This window comes from Malus sylvestris, chromosome 11 (genome assembly GCF_916048215.2).
Source record: "Malus sylvestris chromosome 11, drMalSylv7.2, whole genome shotgun sequence".
NCBI lineage: Eukaryota > Viridiplantae > Streptophyta > Magnoliopsida > Rosales > Rosaceae > Malus > Malus sylvestris.
Window position 1 is genome coordinate 2,083,457 of NC_062270.1, and position 14,748 is coordinate 2,098,204.

The window sequence follows — 14,748 nt, forward strand, 5'->3', positions numbered from 1 at the left end:
CGGGAGAGGATCTTCAGTCCGTATTGGTGCTTCACTTTTTTATCACCAAACAATATATTGGGTCCTATGAACAATGAACACGCCAGCAAAGGACACAATTAACATTTTTGTTGCTGCAGTACTGTCGCTAGATATAGAAAACATATTGGTGTTAATATATAAGAATAAGCTTGCACAATTTCAAGTTTGTGCTCAGTGTCCAAATTTTTAGTAATGAATAATAATATTTTTGAAGTGTCAATAACACCATTTCTTTATCGATAACATAAACACACAGAATTAGGTTTTAGCGTCGAAGACTCCAATATGGCACCTCTCTGACAATTTCAAACTTTCATAGCCAGTTATTGATAACACAAACAAAAAACAACTCTATTGCATATTTACCCATACACTATATAACAAGACAGTTTCAAAATGTTGGCCCTTGGTCCCGGGCCATATGGATATCGATTGCTATAATCTCAAGTAGTAGACTAGACGAGGAAAAAAAAAAAATGTATTGCGTGGGTGTGCATGTATGTCCATATCATCTTCTTACGTATCCTGGACCCTGCTTTGTTACTTGTAGAAATTAACATTGTCTACGAGGAATCTCCGTCCTTATGGCTCTACAGTTTCCACCACCAGTACGCCACTCGTCTCCTCCTTCAATCTTCACGTGCATTGCCTTTGTTTTTGTGACTTTGTATTGAAGCGAATCATCGAAAGCAACTGATCAGCTGCCTAAAACTTATTACCAACAAAAAAAAACAAAACAAGGAAAATAAGATCCAAGAAAAGGCCAAGCTAGAACAAGGGCCACCTGTGCAATGTGCAGTTCTTATATAATGTGCTTGCTTTTGTTCTTTTATATGCGATAGTGATCGAGGATGGTTTTAGTTTGAATTTCCTTTCTGAAGGGAGACGATTTCTTTCACATCATTTTTTTTGTGCGCTCTTTCACACATCACCGGTCTGTTATTTTCAAAATAAATTAAATGATTTGAAAGAGATTAGTTGAAAGGAGTCCATATGCCCCTTTTTTCATTACAAATTTACAATACAATGAGATGAATTCATGATTGAGTACTGTTACTAACAAAAGTTGTTCTCACTAAATATTATCCATCAAATGACGATTGTGGTGCAGATCCGTCTTCCCGTACTTGGTATTTGATAGATGCAGCTTACCTTGATCGAGAGCCTCACACGTTTCTTCAGCATATATATAGCTGCCAACTACACCATTAAGGCGGACTAGATTGTGGTAGCAGATATTTTTTTTCGGACTCCAAGGTGATTGACAACAACGTTCAAATTCGTCGCACAAGGTGATTGAAAATTCGTCACACATGATGAGGCGGGTTGCGAGTATTAATTGACTACTTCCGTATTACCAATTGATTTTACAGTTAAACCTCAATTTTCTGCATTTATTTGACTTTTAGTGAACTTGTTTTTATTGGCAAAGTGTTCGATTACATTTCTCCAAGTGCTAGGGTTGTGCCTCATAAATGGGTGTACATTCTTTGAGTTAATTATTGTGTACTGCTGTAGTGCAAGTTGAAATCTATTTGCAGCATTACTATATATGGGTTTACCGAATAAAGGATATTATTGCCATTTTGCAGTCTTATTGATATGTGAAAACAATTTGTGTGGAAACAATTAATTTTCACGTATTGGTATCATGGATAAATGAATATCAAGACCCTGATGTGTCAGTTGAGTTTTGAATATTCTTTACTTAATTACAAAATAGCAGCATCAATATATATATGGACCACACTTCAAATTACTAATTTAAAAAAAAAAAATCAATTTGTAGATGTAGATTCTAGCGCTTTTATTTTTGTTTTTATTTTTATATCAGTTCAAAAATGTAGAATGTAAGAGAAATTCAAATGTTATAATTTCAGTACAACGTAAAAGCTCTCCCTAGCTACATCAAGCAAGAAAATCAGTGCAAATCATTGTGATATATAATTGCAATGAGGTAAGAGAAAAGATTTTCGTACACTTTTGCTTTATGCACACTTATGTTTATTTTTGTCTTTTTAATTTTTTTTTATTCAGTTCAACTACTCAAATTAAAAAGAGTATTTGGGGATAAAATGTGTGTGCAAAAGTTACTTTCCTATAAGTTAATTAAATGTTGGAAATGTTAGCAGTTAGTGTTGGGTTTATCCAGCTCATGATGACTTGTCTTAAGTCTATTTGAAAAATAGACATAGAGGATTAAGTGTGTTTCCCAATTGGAGTGGTTTTTCCAATTGGAGTTGTTTTCCAAATTGGAATGGTTTTCCCAATTGAAGTTGTTTACCCAATTTAATTTGTTTACCCAATTTAAATTGTTTTCTCAATTGGAATTAGTTTCTCAATTGGAGAATGGTTCATGTTCGAATTAGAATAGTAATCCTTATTGAAGAAGAACCTTACTATGTCTATCTAAAGGGGCTATTGTACTAATTTTATTGGAGCAAAACAATAATTGTATACCACTCAAGGTGTTAGAGTGAGAGAAGGGCAAAGTGTGTGTGAGAAAAACAAAAAGAACAGATAAGAGTATGCTTTTTTTTTTCTTGTTCTTTCAGGTTTTTTCGTCAAGTCTTTGTTCCATAGACTTGGCAAGGTTAACATTGTACTCATTATTGATATTGTGAGACGTTGTCGTTGCTGCCAGTGGACATAGACACATATAGCCGAACCACTAATTCTTGGTGTTGTTTATCTTGGTTATTTCGTTTTCAATTTCTCAAGTTTGTTCTGCTTTTCCCATTCTTAAACGTGATATACACAACAAATGTGAATATCACGTTTAAAAATGGAAAAAACAGTTAGGTGTATTTTAATTTTTATATTAGAGTATTTGTGGTAGTTTACGTATTAGAGTTTCTTAGTATAATAAGAATTTTGCTATAATCTACTAGGGTTCAGAATTACTTTCATATTTGCTAAAATTAGGTATTTATAAACAGTGGCGAAATCAGGAATTGTCGGGAGAATGGGCGAACTTAAAAGAGTGCAAGGTTAAAAAAAGGGCAAACCAACGAGTTATAAAACATCAATTGTCGCTAACTTTCCTTGGCATGAGGTGGGATTTTGGTTGGCATGGTTCATTTTGAAGATAGGGACTACGAATTGCTTCTCAATAATTAGGTGGATGATTAAGCATTTGACGTTTATATCCAGGATCTTATAGTATCGTTCTATTACGTAACTGTATAATGGAAGAAAAGAAAATCTTAGACTCTTAATCCTAGAGTAGACTATACTAATATGACTAGTAACTAATTAACCTAACAATTCAATTAATCAATACTAAAAATCATACAAATTATTCAATAAAGAAAAATTTACTTCAACCAATCAATATGAATAATCATATACATTATTCAATAATTCAATTAATCCATCAATAATCAAGAATTCAATTTTCAATCTAAACAACAATTTCAGTCATCAATACTCATAGAATTCATATCAATTATCAATAACCAATAACCATATTAGAGTTCCTTTGGATGTGCTTTTAAATGATTGAAAACGCTTTTAGATAAAATGTTTTGGGTTCCACAAGGCAATTTAAGTGCTTTCTACAAGAAGCACTTTAAATGCTTTTCAAGGATTTACTAGCATTTTTATTAAGGATTGTTTCCAAAAATATTTTCACCAAAATCCATTTCAGTCATTTTAAAAGCACATCCAACCGAGCTCTTGGTGTATTATCCTATAATTCTATGTCAATTAAATAAAAGTAATCAATTAGGGTTTGAAACAATATAAATTCAGAAAAATAAAAAATTTACCTCAAATTTGGGAAAGAGCTGCTCACGGGGATTGGATCCTCTTCGGATCCCTTTTGTCCGGATCATCCGGATCCTCCCCCAACACCTTTCTTCTTCTATTCTATGCGGTTCTGCTGCTACTGCTTCTTCCTCTTCAGTTCTTCTTCTTTCTTCTCTGCAATTATGCTTATCTTCAAATTGTTTTTTTTTTTCTAGCCGATTCTGCAGTGCCTTTTTCCTGGCCACTGCTGCGATCCAGGGCCGTCGTCTTCTCCGACATCCGCCCACATCTCAACCAACTCACTGTCTTGAGGCAGAGGATCCGAGGCCACTACTGACATCACAACTTCTGTTTCTGTCAGCACACAGGTGATCGCCTTTCGACCGTTCGATTTGCGGTTGAACTGATGAGATTGATGCATCCGGATGATCCTGTTTCTTGCTCACGTGGCGTCTGGAGTCTGACGTGGCAACTGGAATGGAAGGCCAATGGGGAATTGGATCCTCGCCGGATCCCCTCCCTGGGGATTCTAGGGATCAACACGCATGGACCATTGATAAAAAATCGTGCGGCCATAATTTTTTTCTTTTTTATATTCTTCATGCAAAACAAGACCGCTTTACTTTTAAAAATATAAAAAATATTTAATTGGGACCGTACGATTTTTAATCAATGATATGTGTGTGTTGATCCCTAGGATTCCCAAGGAAGGGATCCGACGAGGATCCAAATCCGGCCAATGGAACGGGGTTTTAGCTGGCGTGGCCTTTTGGTGCTTACTGGGACTGGGGCACACTTTTGAAAAGTGAAAGGGTTTTGTGTTTGGGAGAGGAAAGGTGGGATGAATGGGAAACTAGAACAGATTTTTTTTCTTCATGTAACAATCAAACGTCACCGTTTTACCTGGTTTTGGCCTGAATTTAAAATTAAAAAACAAAAGCCTAGCGTGCAAGGAACAACACAGTAGCATGAACAAACAGAAATAGCCATCGTGTTTTCCAATTTCCAGCCGAACCAGGGGGCTTAGAACTCGCTCCTGGTCTTGTTTTCTGGCTATGTAGCTTTGCCATTATTTATAAACACAATTGTTGTATACTTAACCCAATAAGAGAAGATAAATGCTAAGGGGACTTTCTCAAAAAGAAGATTCTCCATAAACTCTCTGTCACCTTATATTTTTTGTAAAATGTTGTAATTTTGACACGAAATTAACATTAAACTGTGAAATAAAAAGATCCATAAAGAATTCCACTTTGAAAAGAGATCGATAGCATTTCTTGTAAGAGAACAAAAGTTTAGTTAATTTGTCCCTCGTGAAGCAAAACCAATTTGCTCACCCAATTGCAAGATATAGCTTACAGGTTTACCTTTTCCTACTGGGAAAGCTCGAGTACTCCATGACTTATGAATTGTTTATTTGATGACAATAAATTAGAATGATTGTAATCGAAGGCATCTGTGACTCTTTTTTCTTGCGCGGGTGTTTTCCATATGGATTGCCCTTATAAGGTTTTTTATTAGCCACCTTTTTCTGCATGCTATGCTTACGTACGATGGGGATGTTTTGACGTAATAAAGTCCTATTTCTCTTAAAAAAATACAAATACAAACATGAATCGTCATCTTATATTTTCATTTCTTTTCCTTCTCTTTATTGTGATTCACGATCATTCAATATAAACAATTCTGATTCACCACCAAAATTTCAAAAGGGAAGGTGCCTATTTTTCTGAGTAATGCTATTTTTACCATCTAAATATATTTCAATTCTATACCATCTTATGTAATTGAGGTGAACATCTACATCAATTAAAAAATTCCTATGTCAACCAAGGTGGATATTTACAATTTTACATCAATGATTTTTTTATTAATAAAATTATTAACAAAAATAATAATGAAACCTACGTGCTCATGTTTTCAACCTCACCGCTGCGCCTCCTCCCTCTTCGCTCTCCAATTTCACCTTCCTTCACCGACGATTGATGATGTTCAACCCCCTTCATCACTGCCAACTGGGCGAATTACAACCTGATCGTGCTCCAGCGATTGACAGTGATTGTTTTGCTCTGCCAACAACTTCAAGTTTGCAATTTCAATGGTTTGTGCCTTCTAGCCAAACTTTGGATTTCATAGGGTTTTATCCCAGCAACATTGAGCAAAAAATATAAAAAGGATAGGATACGATGTTTTCCCTTCTCTTCTACTGCTGGGGATTTGCCAAGTGGAAGAAGATTTGGAAGACAACCTCTTTTCTTAATTCTTCATGGACTTTTGGTTAGCTCCAAAATCTCTTTCCATTCCTCTAGGAATGAAAATTTCATTCCATGTTATGTCCCGATGTTGTCGAAGCTTTTGGCTTGAATTTTCACTGGAATTATCATCTGTTTGCCTCAGATCAGGTGGAGGGATGAATCGTGCAGAATAGGGAAGTTAACAGATAGGGTTTAAGCAAAAAAATAAACAAAAAAAATAAACATTGATTTAAATAAACAGAAATTCCACCTAGGTTGACACCTCAACTTCCACATCACGTGGTATTCTGAATGTGATATAATAATATGGTAAGGAAAATATTAGAGAGATGATACAATAATAGTACAGAGTAATACTAGGGAGACTAAATTTTTAAATAAAATTTATAAACTAAATGACATGAACCATGAGCTAGTGGCCAAGTGGTAAATGACGGATTGTGAGGCTTCCTTCAAATTAAAAACGGAAGGTCTTGGGTTCGAAACCCGCTGTTGGTGTGGACGCTAGACTTGTGGCAGGGAGAGATTGAAATACCTCTGTGAGTCTTTCCGGCCCCCGGAAAGGGTGGATAACCGTAACTTGCCACCAGTTGTTCCCTTAAAAAAAAAAAAAAACTAAATGACATGGAAGTTGATGATTTACTTAGGCGTTGATAAACATGCTCATTTCTTATTAGTGACACACCATTTAGTTTGGAAATTTTAGCTACAAATTTAGCATCCCTAGCATTACTAATAGTACAAATAGATACAAGCGTAGCAATACTCTTTTTGTAATTAAATATGCTTCTCCCTACTCTCTATATAATGATAACTTCATGTAGCCCAAGTCGCCAAACATACACACTCTTATCTTCGTTATCCTCTCTCTCTCTCTCTCTCTCTCTCTCTCTCTCTCTCTCTCTCTCTCTGTCTGCGCTCAAATAAAGAGATGTTGAAGCCCCAAGTTCACCAATCAAAATCCAGCCAAACTCTCTTCCTTCGAAAGCCATTTTTTCATGGCAGAGCCAGAAGTGCTTCATTTCCTGTCTGGTCAAGGCCTTCCTTCCAGCCGGAAATTAAATACAGAAACATAAAAGCCACAAGTAGTAGTAGTAGTGATAATAGTAGTACCCCTACTACCACGACTAAAACTACTACTACTACTACTAGAATTACTACTACTCCGATTCCAGACCCTACTACTCCCACTCCTCCTACAGCCACCACCACTACCATTGTGACTACCGAAGTTGTCACCAAGAAGTTCATTAGTGTTAAGGCCACCCTAACCGTGACGCTTACAGTCGGAGGCTTTCTGTCACACATTGGTCTAGCCCGAGGACTTGATGATATAACAGATTTGCTCGGTCAATCACTCTTATTGGAGCTTGTTAGCGCTGAGCTTGATCCCAGTAAGTATGTATATATAGCGTTCGGCACAGCATGCATATGCATCAAACCATATCTTAACTACTATCATGCGAACATTAAAGGACAAATGACCTGTCTAAGAATTTCTGATCGAGCAACCTAAAATGGTCAGCCAAAAAACCCTATGCCAGAAAAAAACCCTGCGCCCTAACCTACCCCTCCAGTCACCCCACTCCACCGACGGCAAAATTTATAACCAAATGATGTGGATGATGATGATTGGATTATATATTACTTAAGTGTTGGTTAAAACGCTTATTTTTTTATTGATTACACATTATTTGGTTTGTAAATTTGATTTAAATATTTCATCTTTCTAGCATTATAATTCTTTTTTTTTACTTTCTCTCTCTCTTCTCCTTTCTTCCCTCTTTCTTTCTCCTGCACCATATTTTCTTTGGAGTTGATGTTAATAGAGGGGTTTTGTGGTTTCTTGAACTAGCGTTTCGAAGGGGTGGAAGTTGATGGGAGGAGTCTTCGATAATGATTATAGGGTTTCTCATTCCCTCTATATATCTTTATGTGTATTTACGATTTTTTTATTTATTTTTTATTTTTTGCAAAATCAAACCCAAAAAGGTGGATACGAGAGAGATAGAACAATAGAGAGAGTTTAAAGTCGCCCGCTGTGGGGTTTGTCAGGGGAGTGAGCTCATTAATTGGTATGTATATATTACTTGCCGCCTTAGATGATAAACCAATGTAGTACAAAAATATGGTTTCTTTAGCATTTTTCTTTATTAAAATACAAAGTATATAATCAATTTCTCCCTTCTATCTGAATCTGATCAAAAGTAAACTTTAGCTATTAACTTAATTGAGATTTTTCATCTCAAAAAAGATTTAGAATTTCGATATACTTAGTGGTTAAAAATAGATGCATGTTGTAATTAACGTTTGGTAATGTTTTTTTTTTTTAAAAGAAGATTTATTAATTTGTTAAGCTTTGTGATGAAGAAACTGGAGAGGAGAAGGAGAAGGTTGCGGGGTATGCACACAGGAGTCGCCGACAGGAAGGAGAGATAATATACGAGACAGATTTCAAAGTTCCAGTAGATTTTGGGGAGATAGGTGCTATTTTGGTAGAGAATGAGCACCGCAAGGAGATGTTTCTCAAGGAAATTGTCGTCGATGTTCTCCCATGTGGCTCTGTTCATCATAGCTGTAACTCTTGGATTCACTCCAAGTATGACAATCCCGCAAAGAGGGTCTTCTTCACAAACAAGGTCAGCCTTTTCCCAATCACATATATTATATCTCTAGCTAAAAAATAAATTATATCTGTAGTTAAAGTGACATGGCTTGCTGACATGTCATGCCAACAGTCAACAAATCAGCAACAAAATTGATCTGGATTATAATAGCACAAAAAGTGCTTTGTGGAAAAACCAGGTGCTTCTCCCTAAAACAATTTAATTTTTAATAAAACTTTTGTAGTGCTTCTAATAAAAACCCTACAAATTAATTAGTTGGTTCAATCTGTTGACATCGAATTAAACATGGATTGCAATTTTGCTCCCTGGAGAATGAATTAATAGAGAATTTATTACTCATTAAAACTTTTGTTGTGCTTCTAATAAGGATTACTTGTTATTAGTTATTACTCATTAAAACCCAACCTACAATTTTTTAACCGTTTGATCTCGACCTTCTTTTCGACTGGTACGTGCTTGTGTGCATGTGTGGAACAGTCATACTTGCCATCTCAAACACCAAGTGGGTTGGCCAAGCTAAGAGAAGAGGAGCTCGTGACCTTGCGAGGCAATGGCCAAGGAGAGCGGAAGAGCTTCGAGAGGATATATGACTATGATGTTTACAACGATCTTGGTGATCCTGATAAGAATTTAAGACTGGAAAGACCAGTACTTGGTGGCAAAGAATTCCCGTATCCCAGACGTTGTAGAACTGGACGACTACCATGCGACACAGGTACGATATTAGAACATCTCCAAAGTAGATATCAAATATAGTATGTCAAAATTTTATTTGATGGTTGATGTGACAAATTGAATACAAGTGCTAAATTCTCTTATTTTCCAATGGATGTGTCAAATATTTATTTTATTATTTTATTGGGCCTAGAGTTACATTAACTATTAAAAAATAATCAAAATTAGTTTTAGTTTTTATTCTATTGGTTGTTAATGGGACTCATGCATTAAAAATTAAATTAAATATATTTGACTCATTCTTTGTTTGTTATAAAAAAAAAAGGCAATTAGAAAGTAAGGAGTCAAATGACTCACATGCCACATCATATATGACATATCCATTGGAGAACACTTTATAGTCTTTTAATCCTATTTGGCATATTTGACATCTCATTTGGAGATGGTCTTACATGCTCTTTTCACTACAATCTAACATGTTATTCTATTAGATTATTACTTTAGATCGATTGCACAAACTCAAATAAGAATTGACTTCGCCGTGACAAAATTATAGCTAGCTAACCATGTACTATTATTGCATGTGGCCCAATCTCCTAGTCGATATGGTGTTAGGTTTATTCTACCCATGCATCCCCAGGTTCAGAACTCCCTCTCTAAATTAATGTAGTTGTTTCGAAGTCTTCCCCATTTCCTTAATAATAGTAATTTAAAAAAAAATAACTGTGTACTGTATATAATTGTATGACAAGAGAACACTGTTTTTAAATGTTATCTTAAAGTTAATAATCAATGGTTATACATACAGGTTCACTGTACGAGAAAAGGAGCAGAAAACATTGGTACGTTCCTAGAGATGAAGCCTTCTCAGAAGTAAAGCAGCTAACATTTTCAGCAAAGACACTGTACTCTGTGATGCACGCATTGGTACCATCGCTGGAGATAGCGATCGCCGACACTGATCTTGGGTTCAAGTACTTCACGGCCATAGACTCACTTTTCCACGAGGGGATTCAGTTGCCTCCCTTCAAGGAACAAGGGGTTCTCAAAGCCCTGCTTCCCAGGCTAGTCAAGGTTATGTCTTCTGGAGATGACGTTTTGCGTTTTGTACCCCCAGAAACAATGAATCGTAAGCAAATTCAGCCTCCCACGCACCAATATATGTGTATTATACAATGAATCTCACAACTGTTAATTAAGTGAAACTAAAACAAAATAGGCAACAATTACTGAGCAACGTTGTTGTTGTTGTTGTTAGGTTGCGGATATAAAAGCGTGACAAAAAGTCACAAATTAAGCACTTTTATTCTGTGACTATTGTTCTTTTTTCCTTATATATAGTTTGTAGACTGTTGAAGAAAAGAAAAATAAAGCATATATATGTGTGTGGGGTCCACATCAACAATCCAAAAATATAAAAGTAAAAATATTAAATATTCTCCATTTATTTGTGTGTAATTTTTTATTTTTGAACAAACGATATTTTCTATATTCATGGGATGAGGGAGTGGGATAAGCCTCACAATGGGCTAGCAATAATATTGTTTAAATTCGCCTTTAGTGAGAATCAAACCTAAGATCTCTCACTTATAAGTGAAGAGGAATACTGCTAGATCATAGTATAAGTGACATTTATGTTTGTATTTGTATCATTGCATAACTTTCTCTCACTATATCTAGCTAATTGAACTTTCTTCTTTGGCACCTGGGCTTATATTTAGGGGACAAATTCTTTTGGTTTAGGGACGACGAGTTTGCTAGGCAGACTCTTGCAGGTCTCAACCCATACAGCATCAAGTTGGTGACGGTATGAATTACTTATCTCTGTATAGTGACACTACTAAGCATTAAGTTTATTTCTTATTCTCGTTCATATTGTCAAAAATAGAATTCCAAAAAAGAAAATACGAAAATAATAAATAAAATATAATTGCAGGAATGGCCACTGAAGAGTGAACTAGACCCAGAGATCTATGGTCCGCCTGAATCAGCTATAACCAAAGAAATAATTGAACAAGAGATTAGAGGCTTCGCAACAATTACTGAGGTAGATATATCATAATATTATTTACAAGAGAATAATATATGTTCTTGTTCGAAGTCTGACATGTTATGTCATTTAATTGGATTTGATATATGCATGCAGGCCATAGAAGAAAAGAAGTTGTTTATTTTAGATTACCATGATTTGTTTTTACCCTATGTTAGCAAAGTAAGAAAGCTCGAAGGCACCACACTATATGGATCGAGGAATTTGTTTTTTCTTACCCCTGAAGGTACACTCAGGCCACTGGTCATTGAGCTAACAAGACCACCGATGGACGGAAAGCCACAATGGAAGCAAGTTTTCCAACCGGCGTGGAATGCCACGGATGTCTGGCTCTGGAGGCTTGCTAAAGCTCATGTCCTTGCCCACGATTCTGGTTATCATCAGCTTGTTAGTCACTGGTAAGACATAAATAAAATTAATGTTACATAAAATATCACATTCTTACACTAGTGATTTAAAAGGTCATACAAATAATATAGTCGAAATATTTTTATTCACCCAATAGTCTAGGGGAACCGATTAATAGTATCTCTCGTTGCTTTGCAGGCTACGAACACATTGTGCCACAGAACCCTACATAATCGCCACAAATCGGCAACTGAGTGTCATGCACCCAATCTATAGATTGTTACATCCCCATTTCAGATACACCATGGAGATTAATTCTCTTGCTCGTGAATCACTTATCAATGCCGGTGGTATCATCGAAACCTCATTTTCGCCCAAAAAGTACTCCCTTGAGCTTTGCTCTGTTGCGTATGGGAAGGAATGGCGGTTTGACCAAGAGGCACTCCCAGCTGACCTTATTAGAAGGTATGTACTCTTATCTGGCTGTGTAGATACACCATGTTATGGAAATGTCTCTTGTTAAAGAGTCTAACATGTTATGATATAATTAACATGCTAACAAGTATTTGGACACTGATTATGTGGACTCTTGATTGAACGGACGTTTTAGATTGACAGTTTGACAACTAAACATGCTTAACTTGCATGTAGTTTCATGATATATACCAGGATGACTTAATGAGGTGGATGAAAGGTCTATTAGTGGCTCATATGTCAATCCATTTGTGGAACTAATATAAGTGATTATTGAAAATTTTTCTTGTGAGCTTCCTCAAGTATATGATAATAGAACAAAGTTTCTAATTTTCTTCTAAGGGTACTGTTTAACTAACATGTTAGTGACGATATTTAATTTGTAATTGCTAGGGGCATGGCTGTTGAGGACCCAACTGCTCCACATGGGCTAAGGCTAACAATTGAAGATTACCCTTTTGCCAATGATGGACTCCTGTTATGGGATGCTATTAAACAATGGGTCACTGACTATGTAAACCACTACTACCCAGACTCCAGCATTGTCCAGACTGATCAAGAGCTCCAAGCATGGTGGACAGAAATCAAAACAGTTGGCCATGCTGACAAAAAAGATGAGCCATGGTGGCCAGAACTCAACACTCCGGAAGACCTAATGGGCATCATCACAACAATGGTTTGGGTAGCATCTGGTCATCATGCAGCTGTCAACTTTGGCCAATATGCCTATGCAGGTTATTTTCCTAGCAGGCCAACAATTGCAAGGACCAATATGCCCACTGAGGACCCCTCAGAAGAGGATTGGAAAAACTTCGTAAGAAAACCTGACAGTGCACTTTTGCAATGCTTTCCTACACAAATCCAAGCAACAACAATCATGGCTGTTTTGGACATTTTGTCGAATCATTCACCGGATGAAGAGTACATTGGAGAGAAGATGGAGCAGGCGTGGGCTGAAGAGCCTGTTATAAAGGCGGCGTTTGAACGGTTTAAGGGGAGATTGTTGGCGCTTGAACGAACAATCGATGATCGAAATGCCAGTAGTGAGTTGAAGAACCGAAATGGAGCTGGGGTTGTGCCTTATGAGCTTTTGAAACCCTTTTCACAACCTGGGGTTACAGGAAAGGGAGTTCCGTATAGCATCTCTATTTGAACTATGAACTAGTGTGTGCTTTTGGTCCATAACTCTTTCTCTTTCCCTTTGTTTTTTGTTAACATAGTTTTAACTCATATGACTTCTGACAATGATATTGGCGAGCTTTCCCCACAATTACGCAATGTAGAAAGCTGGAACTGTGTTTAGTAGCAATGGGCATTAACTCCATGGTTTAAGGAACAAAATTGTGAGCGTATATATATATATACGAGTGTGTGTATTCTTAGCAAAGCTGAAAATAAAATATATGTTTATCAATATTCAAGTACCCATCCAATCAGGGGATGCTACGTTTCCATTAAAGAATCTTTCTGATTTATTTTTTAAGAAAATCAATTAAACAAACACTTTAATGGGAAACGTGACATCCCCTGATTGGATGGGTATACCAAATGTGATGGTGACGTGGGATGACGGGAACACTTAAAACTTTCTCCTATTATGGAGTCAATAAAAGTGTGATACTTCCCAAACTACAGTTGCTAGTACAATGTCAACATTAAGAAATATATATATCGACAAAATAATAACATAACATTGAGAACAACAGAAATATCAAATATTTTATAGATTGGTATCAGCTACTCTTTCTCTAACCAATAATTGGGGCACTAGTGCAAGTACATATATAGTAGGAATACATGTGTGGGAAAGCTGTTGAGTTAGCTTGTCACAGTCGAAACGTACATCAGTCAATATATGGTCCATTGTTGCTTAATTGTACACATTATGCCAATGTGGTCCAGATCCATGTGAACATGAGCACATGCAAGCGTCTTTCGACAAAACGACGAGCTCATCAAGATGTCTTCTTGTTACAATTGAAGTATCATATGTTTTCAAGTTGGTCCTACTTTCTGTGGCTACAAATGTTCTATTTATTGATATTATGTAGTACTCATTCGGTTTCATTAGGAGATGTGATTTTTAGGGTGACACAAAAGAAAGTATTGAACTTCACCGTATATTTGAAATCGAAAGCATATACTAGCTAGTCTTGGAAAATCTTGATCCACACATGATTTTATATGGTGGATTAGTGAAGAAACTGTTGTATGTGCATGATAATTCTATATAACATCCATTGCATGATGTGTGTGGATCTCACTATTATTTGGTGGCTCTCATACATATATTTTGAGAGGTAAGATGTATAAACCCGACAATATTCAGTAAATATTAGGTTTGACGCGTAGATTGTTTGCTTGTATACCATATCAGGATATGAATATTTAAACTCAAAATAAATTGATTCGAGATCTTTAGGCATTAATACAAAGATTTTATTATCTAATTAATGAATCCTTTCAACAACTAGGAAGATATTATACACATTAGTGCAAAACCTCCATTCTCTAATGTAGGATGCTCTCAACAATTCAAACATATATA

At 36.1% G+C, this 14,748-nt stretch overlaps 1 protein-coding gene and 1 long non-coding RNA gene across 2 annotated transcripts; one reads left to right on the forward strand and one right to left on the reverse strand.

Annotated features, from left to right (window-relative positions):
* Positions 1–226: 226 nt before the first annotated feature.
* On the reverse strand, positions 227–4,612 carry LOC126588669 (uncharacterized). Its single transcript, XR_007611547.1, has 2 exons — positions 3,792–4,612; positions 227–732 (listed from the first exon to the last, which is right to left on the reverse strand). It is a non-coding gene; the product is annotated as an uncharacterized LOC126588669 (long non-coding RNA).
* Positions 4,613–6,848: 2,236 nt separating this feature from the next.
* Positions 6,849–13,616, forward strand: LOC126588792 (linoleate 13S-lipoxygenase 2-1, chloroplastic-like). Its single transcript, XM_050253911.1, has 9 exons — positions 6,849–7,420; positions 8,397–8,665; positions 9,131–9,368; positions 10,137–10,457; positions 11,050–11,135; positions 11,265–11,375; positions 11,475–11,776; positions 11,925–12,191; positions 12,594–13,616. Exons 1-9 carry the CDS (start codon positions 6,958–6,960, stop codon positions 13,351–13,353), a joined length of 2,817 nt encoding a protein of 938 aa, XP_050109868.1. The 5' UTR covers positions 6,849–6,957; the 3' UTR covers positions 13,354–13,616.
* The last annotated feature ends 1,132 nt before the right edge of the window (positions 13,617–14,748 follow it).

Coding starts and splice junctions, on each gene's coding strand:
- LOC126588792 (XM_050253911.1), top strand. CDS start 6,958: ATGTTGAAGCCCCAAGTTCACCAATCAAAATCCAGCCAAACTCTCTTC. Junction 7,421..8,396: donor TAGCGCTGAGCTTGATCCCA/GTAAGTATGTAT, acceptor TTTGTGATGAAG/AAACTGGAGAGGAGAAGGAG. Junction 11,376..11,474: donor GCTTCGCAACAATTACTGAG/GTAGATATATCA, acceptor ATATGCATGCAG/GCCATAGAAGAAAAGAAGTT.